Below are 18,456 nucleotides of genomic sequence, written 5' to 3' on the forward strand. Positions count from 1 at the left end.
GGCGCCGCCTCCCCTCTCTCCTGCCGAAAGAAACGGAGGTAGTGATTAAGAGCGCGTAATTGCCTCTCCCCTGCCTGCGAGGTAAATATCTTTCTCCGGGATCGTTGAGGCTGCCAGCTCGGTGGGACAGAGGCTCTGCTTTTTCCAGGCACGCCTGGGTCTCAGAGGATGGCCCTACTGGGAACCTGTTCCTACTACGTGTTGAACCAGTGCTTGAAGGGATAGTCTACGCATGGACTCCGGAGGCTCCAAAGGACGGAGACAGTCCCTTCCCACTAGGATGCAGACCCCTCCCATGGACTTTAGGCCCCACCCCTGGGAGATTGGTCCCGCCTCGGTCTGCGCCCCACTCCTTAAGTCGGCCCCTCCCCCTGAGGATATCAGCGAGGCGCTGGATACACACCCCCTGGAGTGTTTCCCCGCCCCTGGGACCTCAGCTCCACCCCTTGGAGTTGGCCCCTCCCGCTGAGAGGTCAGCTCCCCCTGGAGTGTTGCCCCGCCCCTAGAACCTCAGTTCCCTCACCTGGGAATTGGACCCTCTGCCCTGAAGGTGTCAGCTCCTCCTTCTAGAGTATTACCCCGCCCCCTGGATCTCAGCTCCTCCCCTTGATTGGTCCCACCCACTAGGGGTGTCAACTCCACCCCCTGGGATGTCACCCCACCCCTGAGCTGTCAGTTCCTCACCCGGGGTGTCAACTCAAGCCCCACACTGTCAGGATCTCTTACGTCAAGTCCTTGGGGGTCTCTTCTGTCTCCAGTGCCTGGAACCATCTCCCACTGACACTTAATGAGATGTAGTTGAAAGGATTAGTGGATGCACAAAGGCTGCCACTTACTCCTTTCATGGCCTTTGTTATGTGACTCTACCTCGCTGAGCCCTCACCTGCAAAGGGGAGAATCGCTTGACACTGCACACCTGCAAAGTTTCCTCACCTGCAAAGGGGAGAATCTGCACAGGGTGCGGTGCAGACGCAGGATCAGTACCCAGGTTCTTCATGAATGCATGAGCCGCCTTCCTGGGTGCATGCTGAATTCTTATTATGACGATTTTTTAGCCCCTATTTGACAGCAAACTCCTGAGGTCTGGGATGTCCTCTGTTCCCCAGAGTCTGTTGGAGGAAATGCCAGTTCTCTCGGGGGCCATGCTTGGTCTCTGGGTCTCTCCCAGCCAAAGACCACGGAGTCCCCAGGAGAATCCTGCAGCTGGCTCCAGAAGCCACAGAGACCGCTAGAAAGGTTTTGAAACCGCATTCACGAGAAAATCGATGCAAATTAAAAGCCTCGCTGGGATTCCACTATTCTCCCGAGATAGCAGAGAAACGAACCTCTGGGTTCAAGGGAGGAGGGGGTGGAGCCATGGGAAAAACCCTGGCAGAATGTGAGCAAACCCCTCCCCCCTCCACACACACACACTCCCTCGGATCCTACAAGTCTGCCGGGAATTGTGGTGGCATTGAATAAGAGGGGTTGATACCACCACTTCCTGGGGGGCAGTAGCTTCTCTTAGTGACTTATTAGGCACAAGAGCCTTGGGGACACTCCCTCTCTCAGCACTCTTCAGGGAAAGACCAGCACATTCCCGTGTCACTTGACTGGAAACTGAGGCAGGAAGTGTGGAAGCAGCTGAAATGATGTCTCCTGATACTGGTATGCCATGTGGCTTTCTTGGGAGAGCCTCAAAAGTGCATAAGTGCAGTTACAAGAGGGGGTCATCATGGAGGGTAAGAAACCTTATCATTGGTCACTTTTCCCTATTTTGTTGATTTTGTCCTTAAAATCAATGCTGGGGCCAGAGCGATAGTACAGTGAGTAGTGCAAGAGGCCAACCTGGGTTCTATCCCCGGCACCCCATATGACTCCCCCAGCACCACCAGGAGTGATTCCTGAGTGTATAGCCAGGAGTAACCGCTGAGCATCACCCAGTGTGGCCCCCAAACAAACAAGCAAGCAAATAAACACAACTATTCTTAAGAGCACAGCGGTAGGGCGTTCGCCTTACACGCGGCCAACATGGCCGACCCGAGTTCGATTCCTCCGCCCCTCTCAGAGAGCCCGGCAAGCTACCGAGAGTATTCGATATGCCAGACACAGTAACAACAAAGTCTCCAATGGAGACATTACTGGGCCCGCTCGAGCAAATCGACGATCAACGGGAGGGCCTTTACCTTTACCTTTTACCTTATTCTTAAGAATGCTTGACTTCAAGGAAAAGTTTTGTGGTTGCTTTCATTTTGTTGGGTTGTTATTTTGGAGAACACCTGGCTGTGCTCAGGGACCACTCCTGATTGTGAATCATAGTAACTCCTGCTACGATTCAGGGGACCATACCTTGTGCCTAGAATCAATCCCCGCACCTTTGACTTGCACAGCCCAAGTTCAGCCCATTGTGCTATTCCTCTTGTCAGTCAGAAGTGTGTGTGTGGGTGTGTGTGGGTATGTGTGTGTGTGTGGTGTGCACACGCCAGGAATTGAACCCAAGGCCTCACACATACTATTCAAAGGCTTCACACTGAGCCACACCCACTGCTTTCTCTTGTTTCTTTGTTTCTGGTTATTTGAGGAGTGGGAGGGGTTGGGGGAGGAAGGGGGGACGGAGGGACACCCAGCCCTGATTAGGACTTAATACTGGTTCTGTGCTCAGGGATGACTCCTAGCGGTGGACTTAGGAGACAACATTGGGTGCAGGAGATCAAACCGTGTGGACCAGGCAAAGGCCCTACACACTACTCTATCTCTCTGGTCCTGTGTATTTTATCATTTTTGGAGGGGGTCTGGGCAAGGCACCCCTGATTATACTTGGCAAACTCAACAGCTTAGTGCTGGCTGTCAGTGCCCTACTACTGAGGTCAGCCACTTGGGCAGTCCTGGGTCAGCACTGGGTCAGCCCCGTGCAAGGCAAACACCCTACCTGCTGTGCTATCACTCCAACCTCAGGAGTAAGTCTTCACCACCACTAGATGTGGCCAAACAAAACAAAACTCATGCACCCCGACCACTAACCCACCCACCCTGATTACATTCTAGACTTTGGAAATGGTGGTATAGACTAATACAAGTTAGGACCCTGGGTTGTAAAGGTCAGGAAGTGACTGCGATTACTTCTGCTCACATTCTATTGGCCAAAAAGCGGTCACATGTCCAAAACTACTTGTAAAGGACTCTGGGAAATGTAGTCTGTGTCCTCCCCACCTTGGTCACAAAATAAGGACTCACTCCTCCGACACAGGGCAGGGGTTTGATCCCTGGCACTGAAATGTTTTCTGAGAGCAATGCTGATCATTGAGTGACCACTGAGCACAGAGCCAGGAGTAGCCTTTGAGCACTGCCAGGAGTGGCCCCAAAACTAAAATAATAAAACAGTAAGAACAGTGACATGAAGTAAAAGGTATGGTATAGCAGGTAAGGTACCATCCCACTTGGATTTAGTCCCTGAATGGCTCCCCATGCCAGGGGTGATCCCTGAGTGCAGAATCATAAAAAAGTCAGGAGCATGGCAAGGTGTGAGCCCTCCCCCTGATAAAAAAGAGGGAAAAAAATTGCCTGTTCCTTATGTCAGTTCTTAGTGCTTTATGGGGTTTTAGAACACTCCAATTCTCAAGAGCTGAGGGGGCACCGGGGTGAGGGGAGGAAACCTTGGTTGAGGTGGAAACCACACAATTATTGCGTTTGTCAAAACCCTAGAACGCGCCTAAAAGGAACAAATTGTACCGTGTGCAAATGTTGCCTTCATTTTAAAAATACTGAAGTCAACGTGCCCCCTTTTGTCATATTAAGGATACAGATTTGACAACCTTGAAATTAAGAGCACTGTGTATAAAAAAACAACTCGCTGAAATTATAAGTCAAGAAATAGACTTGGAAAAAAATGGTGCCTCGTGCGACAGAAATAGCATTAATAAGCTTATTGTGTAAAGCAACACGAGAAGAGACAAAACAGTGGGGTTCCAGGAGGCAAGCGGGGAGAGAGAATGGAGAGAGACAGGCAGAGGGCATGCGGGGTCGTGGGCTGAGTATGTTCGGCCCCACCCCCAAATCCCGACATTGAGGTCCTCATATGGTCAAAATCATTCCAATCAATCAATAACAGGGGCTGGGGGATGGTTTAACAAAAAGCCCTAGGGCTGGGTGGGTGAGGTCTGGGGGTCAGATTTCACTGATTATCAGATCCTCTGGGAAGTAGGGTTCTTGGTGGGGAGTGAGGGTAGGGCATCTTACACCTACCAAAGAAATCCAAAGAAAGAAAAAGATATACAAGTCTTCTCCTCCAAAATGCCATTGCATCGCAGTTCTCATAGTGAAATCTGGAAGCAGAGGCTAAGTGCTAGTACAATGGGTAGGATCAGGCTTGCCTTGAAAGCGACTGGCCCAGATTTGATCCCAGGCATTAAATATGGTCCCCAAGCACCTCCAGGAGTGATTCCTGAGTACAGAACCAGGAGAAATCCCTGAGCGCTGTTGGCTATAACTCAACAAAACAAAACAAAACATCTAGGAGCAGCTGAAACTTGCGCCCAGAAAGAGTTGGACAGAGACAAATTTCATCACTGCAAGAGCCCTGAGGGTCTCAGAAAGGCTGAAGAGGGGCTGGAGAAATAGTCCAGGGCTAAAGATGCTTCCCCTGCATGCAGCTGATCCCCGTTCAATCCCAGAATCACATAGAGTCCCCTGAGCACCTACAGGAGTGATCCCCTAGCACAGAACAGCACAGAACCTGGGGTAAACCCTGAGTACTGCTGGCTGTGGCCTCACAAACAAAACCTGAAAGACTGAAAAATGTATGATATCAGAGAATGAGCATCTTTCTAGGGTTATTACTGTCTGTAGCATGGTAGCACTATCCTCCTGTTGTTCATCGATTTGCTCGAGCGGGCACCAGGAACGTCTCCATTGTGAGACTTGTTGCTACTGTTTTGGCATATTGAATACCCACAGGGAGCTTGCCAGTCTCTGCTGTGCGGGCGGGATACTCTCAGTAGCTTGCCGGGCTCTCTGAGAGGGACGCAGGAATCAAACCCGGGTCAGTCGCGTGCAAGGCAAACGCCCTACCCACTGTGCTATCGCTCCTCCCCCGGGGGTTATTACTATTTAAATTTATTAGAAGCTGAAGAGATCATACAGCGGGTAGGGTACTTGCACTGTACAAGGCTGACCCCGCATCGATCCCTGGCATCACACGGTCAGTCTCCCAACCCTGCCAGAAGAGATTCCTGAGTGCAGAGCCAGGAGTACACATGCCCTGGGCACCCAAAAACAAAATGAACAACCAAAAACTGATTATAGTTTTGGCAAGATGACTACCAGTATTGGTATTCCAGTATTGGCATTTGTGTATAGTTTCTGTGCCACACCAGCCACCAGACTGCCCACAACGACCCCCTGCAACTGTCTCCATTCATCCTGATAGAAGTTCCCGACACAAAGACAAGGTATCAGGATTGAGCGAAGTTCAGTAAGTTCTGCTCCTTGCAAGCAGCAGATCTGGGTCTGATCCCCAATACCACATATGAAACCCTGAGCATTTCCAAGAATGATCCCTGAATACAGAGCCATAAGTAAGCCCTGAGCTCTGCTAGGTTTAGGGGAAAAATACAAAACCAGGCTTTCCCACCACTACCACCAATATACTCTTCTGTAAAAGTATTATTTTCTGGGGCTGGAGAGATGGTACAGCAGGGCACTGGCCTTGTGTGTGATCAAGTCAGGTTTGATCCCTGGCATCCATATGGTCTCTTAGGCACAATCAGGAGTAATTCCTGAGTTCAGAACCTTCTGGGTCACCCCTGAGCATCGCGAGGTGCATAACACACACACACACACACACACACACACACACACAATGATGCTCATACATTTAGTTCTGAGACTTACACACCATTGTCTGTAATGTGGAAGGAAATAATTTACTCTGGGTGCCTATGCAGTTGAACTTCAGGCCTCTAGCTTGTCAGGTAACTCTTACATAACAAGACCATCCCACCCATCCACCACCCATCCACCACCATTACACTGTTTAGGGTTTCACCATTGCTAGAAGCACCTTGCAAATCTAAGTACATAGTTACCTGGAGAGAACAATTCTTGTCTCCCCCACTGTCCCCAAAAATTACCTTGAAGAAAAGAATTGGTCTCAAGGAACCTCACAAAGGAAAACTAGAAGGCGACAGAGATACCTCAATGGGCTTTGGATGTGGGGAGAAGAGATCCTATCCATAGCACTGGACACCAAAAACAAAGGGAGACAAAGAGATAGTATGGGGGGTGAATAAGGTGGCTGCTACAGTCGTCTCACTGATTCCATTCCCAGCAGTGCTCGGGGGGACCCTGTGTGATGCTGGGACTGGAACCAGGGTTCCAGCATGCAAGGAAAGTGCTTCACTGTTGGATAACATTGGTTTCTCCTTTCTCCTCACCTGCAGGATGCTTAGGTTTATTGAGCTACTCCCACCACAGTGCTCCTGAGGCACACCCAATTCCATCAGGCACTCCCAACCCTCTGTGTTTATCTTAAACTTCTCCTTTGAGCTCCTCTTCCCCTATCTGTTAATCACTACATCCCCAAATCAGACCCCGTCACTTGTAAAGTCAAATTCTTCTGAGGACTCTGGATTTTGTATATGCAATTTAAATATTACTTTTCTCTTTCCCTTAGGTCCTTTGCATAGTTTACTTTACAGCAATGTTCTTCTTGTATAGACACAGGAAGACAGTTATGCTATGCTTTTGTAACTTGGGAGTTAATTTACTCTGAATAATATTTTACTCCTGGACATCCATTATATTCACTCAACTTAAGCCTCAGTTGCCCTTAGTTCCTAACACCCAAAAGGAGGGTTCCGGCAAGGGACATGGATGGATTCAGGGCAAGCCTTAAGCTACCCTGGCATCAAAAAGAGACACGCTAAGCACCATAAAATGCATAATAAACTAAGAGCATAGTCATGGAACAAGCTCTTTCATAACCCAAAAAGAAGTAACTGAATAACCCTACTGGAGTTAGGAAAGACTAACCTGGCTTGAGGACTGGACTATATAGCGAGATGTCCCCAGTAAGAGCCAGCCTTTTAAGCTTAATATATCCCTTACTGTGTCCATAAAAAATTACTAGAAATATTATTAAGAAGTAAATTTAAGGGGCTAGAGTGATAGCATAGCTGGTAGGGCATTTGCCTTGCACACAGTGGACCCGGGTTCAATTCCCAGCATCCCATATGGTCCCCTGAGAACCTCCAGGAGTAATTCCTGAGTGCATGAGCCAGGAGTAACCCCTGAGCATCTCTGGGTGTGACCCAAAATGAAAAAAAAAAGAATGAAATATTCTGGGCTGGAATGATAGTATAGCAGGTAGGGTGTTTGCCTTGTATGCAGCCGCCTGGGTTCAATCCCTGGCATCCCATATAGTCCCCCAAGCAGTTTCAGGAGTAATGCCTGAGTGCAGAGCCAGGAGTAACCCCTGAGCATCACTGGTGTGACCCAAAAAAGAAGAAAAAAGAATGAAATAACCTACATTTGCTAAAGGCTCTTGGTCACTGTGACACAGACAAAACCCTCAATTTCCAGCCCTGAAGGAATGTTCAAGACAGTTTCTGGGCACTCTGTTCCCCGTGAATCCCAAGCTGTGGTTGCCAAGGAAACAGGACCCAAGTCCACTTCAAAACCCAGAGCAGATGTTGACTCACTTGACATCCCTGCTTTCCTCTGAAGCATTCAGAACATTATTTCACTTAAAATTCCACCCAAATCCCTCCCTTTATCCTACAGATAACCACATGTCCTCTTCCAATATGTCATCTTCATTGCAAATGCCACTCAATGGTGTTTGTCTCTAGGTTAGAATGGGTGGGGACAGGTGGGTGAATGGGCAGTCAGGTTAGATAGTTTACTTAATCAAGATATCCAACCTCTTGAGAAATATTTCCAATCATTTTGTATGCATCATCATTGTCTCTGTGGATTTATTTTATTGAAAAAATTGACATCGACCACTGCTGCAGGAGGTGAAGAGTGAGGGAGTAGCAAGCAGAGGGGGCACCAAGGGGGAACAAGAGGGGAGAGAGAGAGAGAGAGAGAGAGAGAGAGAGAGAGAGAGAGAGAGAGAGAGAGAGAAGAAAAAGAAGAAATTATTGTCATTGAGGGGGGCTGGAGAAATAGTACAGCAGGTAGAGGGTTTGCCCTGATTGTAGCCAACCCAAGTTCAATCCCCTGCACCCCGTATAGTCCCGCAGCCCTGCCAGGAGTGATTCCTGAGCACAAAGCCAGGAGTCAACCCTGACCACCGCCAGGTGCAACCCAAAAATAAAAATAGCACCCCCTGTATGGAAATCATACTCCTGGCTGTACTCTCGGGAATGTTCTGTTTATTTGTTTGGGGTCCACACCCGGCGATGCTCAGGGCTCATTCCTGGCTCTGTACTCAGGGGTCATTCATGGCAGGGCTTGGGGGACCACATGCGGTACCAGAGATGAAACTCGGATCGGCCGCGTGTAAAGCAAGCGCCCTCCCCGCTGTGCCAGTATCTCCAACCCCACCACCAGTACTTTGAAAGCCTCGCTGGAAAAATTTGAATGTGAGTTACAGTCTAAGGATACACTAAAATGAGATTTATGCTTTGGGCACGAGAAGGGACCACATTTCCCATAAGACCGCGGGGCCAGAGTGAAAGCTCTGTGCTCTCATTGGCGAATGCGGATCTTCGATGTTACCGTGAAGGGTGTGGAGCTGGAGGTTGCTGGGAAATGCAGGCTCACGGAGGGGCGTGGGCAGGGTTCGCCGAGGCCGGCCTAGGAACCTCCGGTAGCTGCTGGGAAATGTGGTTTCGCGTAGTTGGGTTTTGCCGCTTGGCCTCCTGGGAGTTGTAGTTTATGCAAGCCTTGAATGCGCTCTTCTGCTGGGTCACTGTAGGCCTTTTCCAGACCATCCCATCTCAGGGATCCCGCATCACTCCGAGTTGCTGAGGCCTCCTCTGGTCACAGCTCCAATCTCTCAAAAGGCAAGCATTGCCCTGAGAGTAAGGAGGGCGCACTGGCAAATTTTGGCTTTTGGGAGGCCTGAGAGGGCTTCCTGGAGAAGGCATCAGGGTTCCCCTGGACAGACCTTATTCCAGATTCAGCCCAGCGGGCTGGTGCTGAACTGACATCGTGCATAAACAGCCCCTGCGAATTTCCTCCATTCCCCACTGCCGGCCCAGAACTGCAGTGTAGCCCAGACACTGGCCTGACAATACCGCTTAGAGTGACCGCCCAAAGGAGGCCAAAAGAGGTGTCTGACTCGGGAAACCAGAGGGCCCAGACTTCTGGGAAGGGAGTTTCACTCACACATTGACTAGACCAGACACGAGGCTGCAAATGCAAGGCCCCTCTATTGCTTCCTCGAGCTAGGGTACAAGTCTCATGCAACACAGGGGAGTCTTGACAAGGACCCCAACTCCGAATTCTGAGCAGTTTATATACGGTTTGGTTACATAACAGTATTTTTTTCTAGGAACTGGCAATATGTTTCCAGTTCTTGGTCCCTGTCTGGTCCGTGACTTCAGGGGCCAACACTATGTTTTCAATTCTTGGTCCCTGTCCAGTACTGTGACTCTGCTCTCTAGGCCCTCTCTGCTTGGCTGGACGCCACTGCCCATGCCTCCTACTTTGATAGGATGTTGCCATATCTGCCCAGGGTGATATTATTCTCTGAGAAGTCGGGACTTTCTGATAGGGGAAACTGAAACTTAGGCCTACTGAGTTTCCATCTTAAAGTGGAGCCTTTCATGGTTTCATTCAGCCTCACACCACAAGGCATCTTCCTTCATATGAAGGATTCCCCATGTGCTAGGGGATCCTGGGGACAGGGACAGCCACTCCCAGACAGGCAGGTGGGTGCTGAATCTCACTCTTATTTCCCCAAAAGGTAAAGTAGGGTCAAGACATGGAATATCTGGGCCCATAATCCAGGCAGGTAACCACTTAAAAAATCCCCCTGAGATGGGGCTGGAGTGATAGGACAGTGGGTAGGGTGTTTGCCTTGCACGCGACCAACCTGGGTTCGATTCCCAGCATCCCATATAGTCCCCTGAGCACCGCCAGGAGTAATTCCTGAGTGCATGAGCCAGTAGTAACCCCTGTGCATCGCCAGGTGTGACCCAAAAAACAAACAAAAAAATCCCCCTGAGAAATCTCCAGAATGTCAGGTGTGTTGAGGGAGGACCCCTGCAAGAAACACTCCCAATACATGATCTGGCTGACCATAATTCAGACTCATGTTCTGGCATGATCTGGTTGATCTTGACTTCATCTTTGGCTTGCTTGTTGCCGAGTTTTTCATGACTGCCACATCCAGTGATGTTCGAAACCCACCATTTAAGCAGTGTCAGGTCTCTGCCATAACAGTAGGTCCATGGCAGAGAGAAAGAGTTCATGAACTGGTCATGGGATTTAGCATCACATGGTCCTCTGACCAGGACACGGTAGGAGCCACTTCCCAGCACAGAGCCTGGAACAGCTAGGTATGGACTCTCCCAAAATTAAAAAGTGGAAAGCTGAGGATAAGGCATCTTGTTCCACCCCAGAAATAGGCAGAGCCTGAGGAAGAATTCTAAGCAAGCTCTGTCAACTACTTGAAGCCTTTAAAGTAAGGAGGAGGGGCTCATTTCACCTGAATCCCAAGTCTATTCTTCCTGTGGGGTTCTGAGGCTGAGATGACTCCTGGAAAACTGGGGTATTCGCTCCTCCCACTGTCCAGGGGGGGGGAGCGGGTCCCAAAGTGGGAAAATATGGGAGGATAAACAGGATCACATCTAATCATTTCTAATCCTGGGCTCCACATCAGGGTCAAAAGCATGATGCTTGGGAGACATTCCCAGGTGATTCCTGAGGATCCCTTCTCGCCGAAGAGTGCTCTCCATAAAGTTCCAGCCCATAAGTGAACAATGGGAAGAATGGCTAGGTAGTCTGTGGTCGATGTATGACCATTTTCCAATTCTCTCCTGATCCACGAGGGCATCCCAAGAGCTGGACGTCCTAGGGGTGGTGATTGTGCCCATGTCCAAGTCAGGACCCAAATCAGGAAACTGAGGCTCAGAGTGGAGAAGGAAGAGGAGGGCCGGGAAACTGTTTCTAGACTAGGTCCTCAAGTTTGTACTCCAGCAGCCCCTGTCCCTCGTGGGGAAAGAGGTCGCTGTGACCAGGGGGTGCCACCAGAAACAGTACTATTTGGTGAAATACACTTGAGAGGGGCTGGAGCAATAGCACAAGGGGTGGGGCATTTGCCTCGCAATCGGCCAACCCGGGTTCGATTCCCAGCATCCCATATGGTCCCCCGAGCACAGCCAGGAGTGATTTCTGAGTGCAAAGCCAGGAGTAACCCCTGAGCATCCCTGAGTGTGACCCAAAAAGAAAAAAAAATATTCTTAGACACTGACCAAATCTCCCTGAGTCTTTCCTGCAGACCTTGTGGTAGCCACGCGTCTACCAGATTTCAGATCTGGAATGGGGGCAGCTTGCTCACCGTGGACCCCCACAACTGTGCTGAGCAGACAGTCGTGTTTACATGAGTACTTGTCTCTCTCTCAATTCTGTGCTCAAAGAAACCTTCAGCGATCAGGGTTTGCCGTTCGGGGCCTGCCACCAGGTCAGACAAAAGGCCCCAAAGGGTCCTCACTTCCTGCTCCAGGCAGGTTCCACAAAGGTTTTTATTGGTGTCAGCCTTGCTAGGTGCAAGGAAGCGGGGGTTCCCCGGCCGCACAGGGCAGGGTGCGGGGGGCGCGGCTAGAAGGGGAACTCGCAGACGTAGTAGAGGCGCCGAGCGCAGTCGTGGTCCCACCACGAGCCGTCGTCCGAGGCCTGCGCCACGCAGTTCTCCAGCTCGCCGCCGTTGGGCTGGTTGGGGCTGAGCGGGTGCTGCGTGGCGCTGGGCTCGGCACCGGCCTCGGGGTGCTGCGCGCGATGCCAGGCGAAGAAGGACACACGCTGTCCGTTCTCGAAGAGGTAGAGGCCCTCGGCGCGCCGGTCATGCACGCCGAGCCACACCGGCCAGTTGTAGGGCGCGAGCGCCGCGCGCAGGTAGCGGGCGAGCGCCTCCATCTGCGAGCGGTCGGCGGGCTGCGCCAGACTCCCGCCGCGCGCCACGCAGCGCGCCTGCGCCTCCGCCTGCGCCTCGAAGTCGCGCGAGAGCAAGAAGCACTTGTGACCCAGGCGCAGTCCCTTCAGGCAGCCTGTGGGTGGGGCAGAGGCGGGGTCAGAGAGGGCGGGGCCGGGGAGGAGGGCGAGGCCGTCGAGGAGGCGGGCCGGGGCTTGGGGCGTGGCCAAGGCCACGTGGGCGGGAGAGGCGGGGCTGCGAAGGGGCGGGATGAGAACCGCCCGGAGCCAGGAGGCGGAGCCAGGGACGCCGGAGGCGTGGTCAGATGGTAGGGGCGTGCCGCAGCCCGCGTGGGGTCCCCCCCGACAGCCGGGTGGCAAACGAGCTTCCTACGGCCGCCGTCTGCTTCCCGCAGTTCCCCTCCCGCCTCCCCATCTTCCTGTACACCCCAGATTTCCCCGAGGCTCTTCCCTCGCACGCCCAAGGTCTACGCCTCCCCTTCGATTCCTCCCTGGCCCCCACTTTCCCTGCAGTCGGGAGTAGCGGGCCGCCGCCCGGTCCCCGCCCTGCGGGCTACCGACTCACCCTCCAGGCGGCCGTGCTCGCGCTCGGCGCGGCTCTGCGCCTCCTGCAGGCCTTGTACTGCGTCGCGGATGTCGCCCGCCGCCTCCCGCAACTGCCGCAGCCCCCGGGTCAGCTCGACCACGCGAGTGTCTAACGTGTGCAGACGGACGTGCAGCTGGTGCAGGCCTGTGTCCAGGCCGGCCAGGCGCCCCACTGTGGGCAGACAGAGACCCTGAGGGGGCAGGGCCGGGGGACGGGAGAACCAGGGGGCCTCCTGGAGCGGGGGCTGGATCCCGACTCCTGGAAAGTAGGAAGGTGGCAAGACCGAGGGCCTGGGCCCTGGACAGTGAAATGACTGTTCCTTTTTCGGAAATGCCTGCGGGGGCCTCCTGGAGAGAGGCGGCGGCTGGATTACTCACGGATATAAGTGATGGCGTCCTCGGGGGTGGGAGAGGGACTGGGGCTGGAAGAAGAGGTTGGAGCTGCATCCTCCTCAGGCTCTCCTTGGCCATCCTGGTCCTCCCAGGCCGTTTTGCTTTCTGAGGTTCCCGCGGGATTTTCGCCCTCCTTCCCAATGGTCAGCCCAAGGGCCTCCTGTAAATGCTGGGGGGATGGGGTGCTTAGGGCTAAGCTGTGAACCCCCTTCTGATGCTGTAGACCTCTGACCCTCTCTCCGGGACTGCCAGCTGGCTTTTTGAGCTGTCCCCTCACTCATCCTTGTGGTATCCCTGGTCCCAGATCACCCCCTCCATGGCCCACTCTCCCCACCTCCCATATGGGGCCCCAGCCCCAACTTACCTTCAGCATCAGGGCTTCCCTCTCCTGTTCCTCCTCCTGGGCGCCACCCCAGGCCCCCTCCCACTCCCTCTGGACTCCCCAGACAACGCAGCTGAAGCCCAAGAGCTGGGGGAACACCAGGGTCGCGAGGAACCAGGCTGTGTTCATCTGGCTCCGAGTCGCAGAACCCAGGGCTGCAGAAGGAGATGTTTATGGGTTGGGAGGCGTTTCCAGGGCCTGGTGATCTGGCTGATCCCAGTTCCCCGCTTGTCTCTGGATCCTCCCTGCTCCCTGACTGCCCCTCTGTCTGTCCCTGGGTTGGTCTCTGCTGCGTCTCTTCCCGCCCCTCTTGGCTTTCCCCAGGCCCTGCCTCTGTGGCCGGAAACCTCCAGCGCCTGGATCCCGCCTTGCATCCCCCCACACCCCCTCCTCTTCCCACTTTCCAGAGCTCAAGTTTGTCTGTCTGGCATTTGCTTGCACCAGTGGCCCAAAGCACCCACCATCATGAACAGGATTGAGTGGACTCCCCAGGGAGTCCCTGGGGTCTCTGTCCAGGGCCCCTGTTGGGGGGGGTGTTGGTATATGCCCCCCCACACTTCTTTCTCCTGTAGCTATCCCTCCGGAGGGGCACACTTAGGGGTCTTGCTAAGGTTGTCATTACCCTGTGACTGGCATCGTTCACCCGCCCTCCAGGAGGAGGCGGCCCCATTCTCAGACAAGAGGACGCCTCCTACCCACACCCCATTTCCATGCCTAGCCCCTTCAAACTGCTTGCGCCCTGGGGGAGGCCTGGAGAGCAGGGCTACAGGATTTGAGTATGTACTTGACCGGAAGCTTCTCCAAGGCCTGACCCTGGGCGAGGCCATATTAGGGATTCAGGCTGTGACTAGAAAGGAGGGGGCAGTAAGTGAGTGAGTGAGTGTGTGTGTGTGTGTGTGTGTGTGTGTGTGTGTGTGTGTGTGAACCTTTGAATAAGGTGCCCATCTCCTGCCTGGACCACTGCAGCAGCCTCATCCCTGCTGCCTCTCCTTCCTCAGCCCCTCCAATCCCTGTGCCTTGCCGCAGCCACAGCGCCACGCTTCCAAAACCGTAAATCAGACCTTGTCACTCGGCACTCACCCTGGCTCTTTGCTCTGGTGGAAGCAGGACAGGAGGGCAGCCAGGCCCCGTGCCCAGCTCCCTGCGGCCTGCCCAGAGGGACTAGGAGGAGCAGAACGAGGGGGGTATCCTTGGCCTGCTGCCAACTGGTGACCCCCACTCTCCTCACCAGGAGTTGGTGCCCACATTGGCCTTTTCGCTATTGCTGGAGGCAAAGTTCAGGCCTTTTCATTCTTTCCACCTCCTGGAAGGGCTTTGCTTTGTCCAGCTCAGCTGGACTTTTGGTCCCAGCTCACAGCTGGCATCCCCAAGTTCCTTTTCCCCCACCCCACTCCCCTGCCTTTTTCCCCCTGGGCTGGCTCCTGTCCCTGCTTTACCCATCATGTTGGCCCACTAATCCACTAATTGTGGGGTGTGCAGAGAGATCCTGTGGGGATCTCAGCTTAGCCAACCCCGCCCCAGTCCCCACGCTGAGGATGAAGTGGTAAGGGGACAGTGCTGCAGAGTTGCTGGGGGCGGGGGCAGTAGGGGAGAAGCAATAGGGCAAAGGTAGCCATGGCCACTGTCTGCCAGGCCCATGAATCAGCCTGGGCTTCCCCGGCTGCTCTCAGCCAGGCTGGTGATGCCAGCGAGCAGCATGGGCTCTGGCGCCAGGGATCACCGGGCCCACTCTTCAGGGAGGAACCGAGGCTCCAGGAGGGGCCAGTGTGGGGCGGCCTGGCCAAAGCTGCTGGCTCCAGGCTCTGGCTCTGGGCTGCAGGCTACCCCAGCAGGCCCTTAGAAACCAGCAATCCTGTTTTCCATGGTGGCCAGCAAGGGCAAGGGTGGTATGACCTTGGGGAAAGCGCCCTTCGCCAGGCCCGCTCACCCTTACCCAAGTTCAGGCCTCCTGGGTGCCCATTCCAATGGGGGGGGCACTCCCCAGAGGCTCCAGGGATGACCCTGTAAATGGGAATGTGGGGTACACAGCATGTCCCGCTGCTGGGCAAGAGCATCCAGTGGGGACCTCCCGAGGTGAAGTGCACCTGCTTCAACTCAGAAGAGAGGGTACCCTGAGGGGGAGCAAGCCCTCGGCTGGAGCCCCTTCCCAGGGGCTGCCCAGGGCTGCCCTGTGTCTTTGTGGGTGCCCGAACTGGCAGGTAGCCCTGGGATGTAGGGGCAGCTGGTAGAATGGTCAGAGAGCAGGCTAGGGGGTGTTGGGGCCCGTCTCTGTCTCTGTGGGGTGTTCTGGCCCCAGGTGATGAGCACTGAGAAAGAGCTGGGTGCACCTGTATACCCAACAGTGACCAAGGTCCATGGGGTGCCTGCCCCAGCGGGGACCTGGTCCTGATCCTTGGCGCACTCACCCCCCAGAGCTTTGTATCAGGGGGCACCTGACCGTCCCTCTCCGTGCAAAACGGGGTTGGGGGCAAGATCTCCAGTGCACAGCGGTGAGGAGAGGAGTTGATCGGTTCTTGCAGAGCTAGAGGACCCCCGCCCACCACCACCACCATAAGTATCGGGATCCGCCAGCCAGGGGTCTAGTGGAGGGAGCAGCCAGAGCTGGAGTCCGGCGGAACTGCCCCCACCCCACACACACACCTCTGGGGCTGAGCAGGGGCACGGCCACCGGGAGGCTCAGGGATGTGGGTTTGGAGGCGCTTGTGCCCCCCGGGGGGTGACGGGCTGCACCTGTGCTCCGAGAACAGGGCTGTGTGTCTGCGGAGTCTCTGGCGCGCAGTTGGTCCTACTGTGCGCAGAGCCCGCGGAGCGGTGTGTGCGTGGGGGTAAAGAGGACCCTGGGGGGCGGGGCCCCATCCTTGGGGTAGGGGGACAGGCAGGGGTGGAGTCCAGGCTTGGGGCTCGGGTGGCGGAGGGCCGGAGAGGGGGCGGAGCCGGCGGGGGGGATGGGCGAGGTTTGGGGGCGCGGGGAGGGGCGATGTCTCCTCTGCCGGCTCCCGGAGGGAGGGGAGAGGGCGGAGGGAGAGCGGGCGGGCGAGGCGCGGCGAGGGTGAGGGAGAGACGGCGAGCGCCGGGCAGCGAGCAGGGAGGCTGAGCCGGCGCGAGCGGGCGGCGGCGGCCTGGGCACCAGGCGGCGGCGGCGCGGGCCGAGCCGCGGCGCCCGGAGCCGGCCGGACCGGGCCGGGGGCGGGCGAGCCAGGAGGGGCGCGGCGGCGGCGGCAGGGGGGGCGCTCTGCGGATGGGCAGGCCCGGCTCGCGGGGGGGGGTGAGGTCCGCGGGCCCCCCGCCCGCCCCCCGGCCTCCGCCCGCCCCCTCCCCGGGCCCGCTCGCCCTCCGGGGCGGTGGGGCATGGCCTGAGGTCCCCCGAGTCCGGGGGGGTGGGGGGGTGGGGGGAGGGGGGAGGGGCCGCGGGCGCCGCCGACCCGGACGCTGCAGCCCCGCCAGGCAGGTAAGGGGGCGGAGGGGCCGGACGGCGGGAGGGGGCGGGGGCGCCCCAGACGTCCTTGGCTGCGCGCCGGGCCCGGGGCGCGGGTGTGCGGTGCGGAGTGGGGGTGGGGGGCTGGGGGGTCGCCCCTGGCGATGCCGAGCTCGGTTCCGCCTTGACCACCTCCCTCCGCATGCTCCGGGGCCGCGCTGCACCCACCGTGCGCGCTGGCACAGCCCCCAGCCGGTGCCCGGCCCCCGGACTCCACGGCGGTCCCCGCCTCCCCGGCGGTCCGGCCCGGCCACTCCCCCGCCTCGCCCACCGCGGTCCACCTGGGCCCAGCGCCCGCCCCTCCCCCAGGTCACCACGCTGCCACCGCCAGCCGACCCGGGTCTGCGTCCCGCTGCCCGTACCCGTCGGTCCGTCCCTGCCTGGAGAGCGCCCCGCGTCCCCGCCCGGGCCCCGCTCCCTCCGCACCGGCCGGCGCGCCCCCTCGGCTCCCGCCCCCGAGTCCGCTCTCGGGGCGCTCCCGCCCCCTCTCTCCGGCCGGGCTCCCCCACCCGGTTCCCGGCTCCGGCGGGGCTCCCCCCCTCCCGCCTCCATTCATCCTCGCGACCCGGCTCTCCGGCCCCCCGCCGCCGCCCAGGGCACCCCCTCGCTCCCTTCTCCCCCCTCGCCGATTCCTCAGCCCGTCTCGGTACCAGCTGCGTGCCAGCTATTCTTAGCCGCCGAGCGCTTGATTCATGCCGCCCCGGCGGAGTGTGCCCGCTCCCTCCCTCGGGGCTGGGGGAGGGGCCGGGACGGGGGTGGGGGGCGCCGGCGGGCTCGTGCGCGCGCCCCTGCCCACCCCCCCGATGCCCGCTGCAGGCTGGGGGTCAGCCGGGGTCAGCCGAGGGGGAGTGTCTGTCGGCGGGGGGCGGCGGGAGTGGAGCCAGGGTCCGGGCAGCAGCCGAAGGGGCGGCGCAGCGGGGTACCTGGGAAAAGGGGGGGGGGCGCTGGGAGCCGCGGCCACGCAGGGTGGGGGAGCCTACAGCTTACAGCCTTTGGAACTATGCCCCCCACTACCCGACACACACGTTTTGCCTTCCCTCCCCCAGCCCCCAGCCCATCCCCGCTCCCCCAAAGTCAGCGGTACCCTCCACTGCTTCGCATCTCCATGGCAACGGTGCCGGAGCCGGGCCTGGTGTGGGGGGGAGGGAGGGACCGAGCAGACATTCTGGTTTCCGGTGCTGGGGTGGCGGTGGGGAGAGAGGAGGGAGGCGGACCCCATTCTGGACCACCCTTATAAGGCCACGTCGCAAGCCCTGAGGAAAGGGGGTGTCCAGGGGTGACCCAATGGAAACCTATTCTGGTTTCCAGGACCCTCATGCCACTTTTGGCCTCCGTCCCTGCACCCCAGGCTCCCGGCTGGAGCCTAGGAGCAGCCGGCAGTGCCCACCCACCAACCCACTGTGCCAGTCCTCCGACTGCACCCACAGGTCACCGCTGGCACCCTGACAGTGCTCGCGCCCAGCCCCACCCCCTCTGCTTGCCCCGATGAAGCCCTCTCTTGCATCCTCAGGGGACCCTCTTGCAGGCTGTGTCCCAAAGCCCC

The 18,456-nt window shown here is 56.8% G+C and overlaps 2 protein-coding genes across 6 annotated transcripts in view; one reads left to right on the forward strand and one right to left on the reverse strand.

Moving 5' to 3' along the window:
- Positions 1–11,744: 11,744 nt before the first annotated feature.
- On the reverse strand, positions 11,745–18,017 carry CLEC11A (C-type lectin domain containing 11A). 2 transcript variants are annotated; one of them, XM_056136869.1, is made up of 4 exons: positions 17,239–18,017; positions 13,042–13,225; positions 12,644–12,835; positions 11,745–12,194 (listed from the first exon to the last, which is right to left on the reverse strand). In XM_056136869.1, exons 1-4 carry the CDS (start codon positions 17,467–17,469, stop codon positions 11,749–11,751), a joined length of 1,053 nt encoding a protein of 350 aa, XP_055992844.1. In that variant the 5' UTR covers positions 17,470–18,017; the 3' UTR covers positions 11,745–11,748. The 2 variants fall into 2 exon arrangements, with proteins under 2 accessions (XP_055992844.1, XP_055992846.1); XM_056136871.1 differs by lacking the exon at positions 17,239–18,017 and adding an exon at positions 13,421–13,787.
- Positions 16,735–18,456, forward strand: part of SHANK1 (SH3 and multiple ankyrin repeat domains 1) — a 43,741-nt gene continuing 42,019 nt past the window's right edge. For all 4 annotated transcript variants that reach the window (XM_056136865.1, XM_056136866.1, XM_056136867.1 and 1 more), the window contains exon 1: positions 16,735–16,886. The gene's annotated coding sequence lies outside the window, so the exon portion shown is untranslated. The remainder of the gene's footprint in view (positions 16,887–18,456) is intronic.

The sequence above is a fragment of the Sorex fumeus genome, unplaced genomic scaffold (genome assembly GCF_029834395.1).
Source record: "Sorex fumeus unplaced genomic scaffold, SorFum_2.1 ptg000122l, whole genome shotgun sequence".
NCBI classification, from domain to species: domain Eukaryota; kingdom Metazoa; phylum Chordata; class Mammalia; order Eulipotyphla; family Soricidae; genus Sorex; species Sorex fumeus.

Bases quoted from the DNA above. Each gene is read 5' to 3' on its own strand.
- CLEC11A (XM_056136869.1), bottom strand. From the start codon at position 17,469: ATGAATGGAGGCGGGAGGGGGGGAGCCCCGCCGGAGCCGGGAACCGGG. The intron at 13,226-17,238 runs GTGGCAGCGTGG...CCATCCCCCCAG, and splicing joins CAGACCCGGGTCGGCTGGCG to CATTTACAGGAGGCCCTTGG. The intron at 12,836-13,041 runs GTGAGTAATCCA...GTCTGCCCACAG, and splicing joins GGACGCCATCACTTATATCC to TGGGGCGCCTGGCCGGCCTG.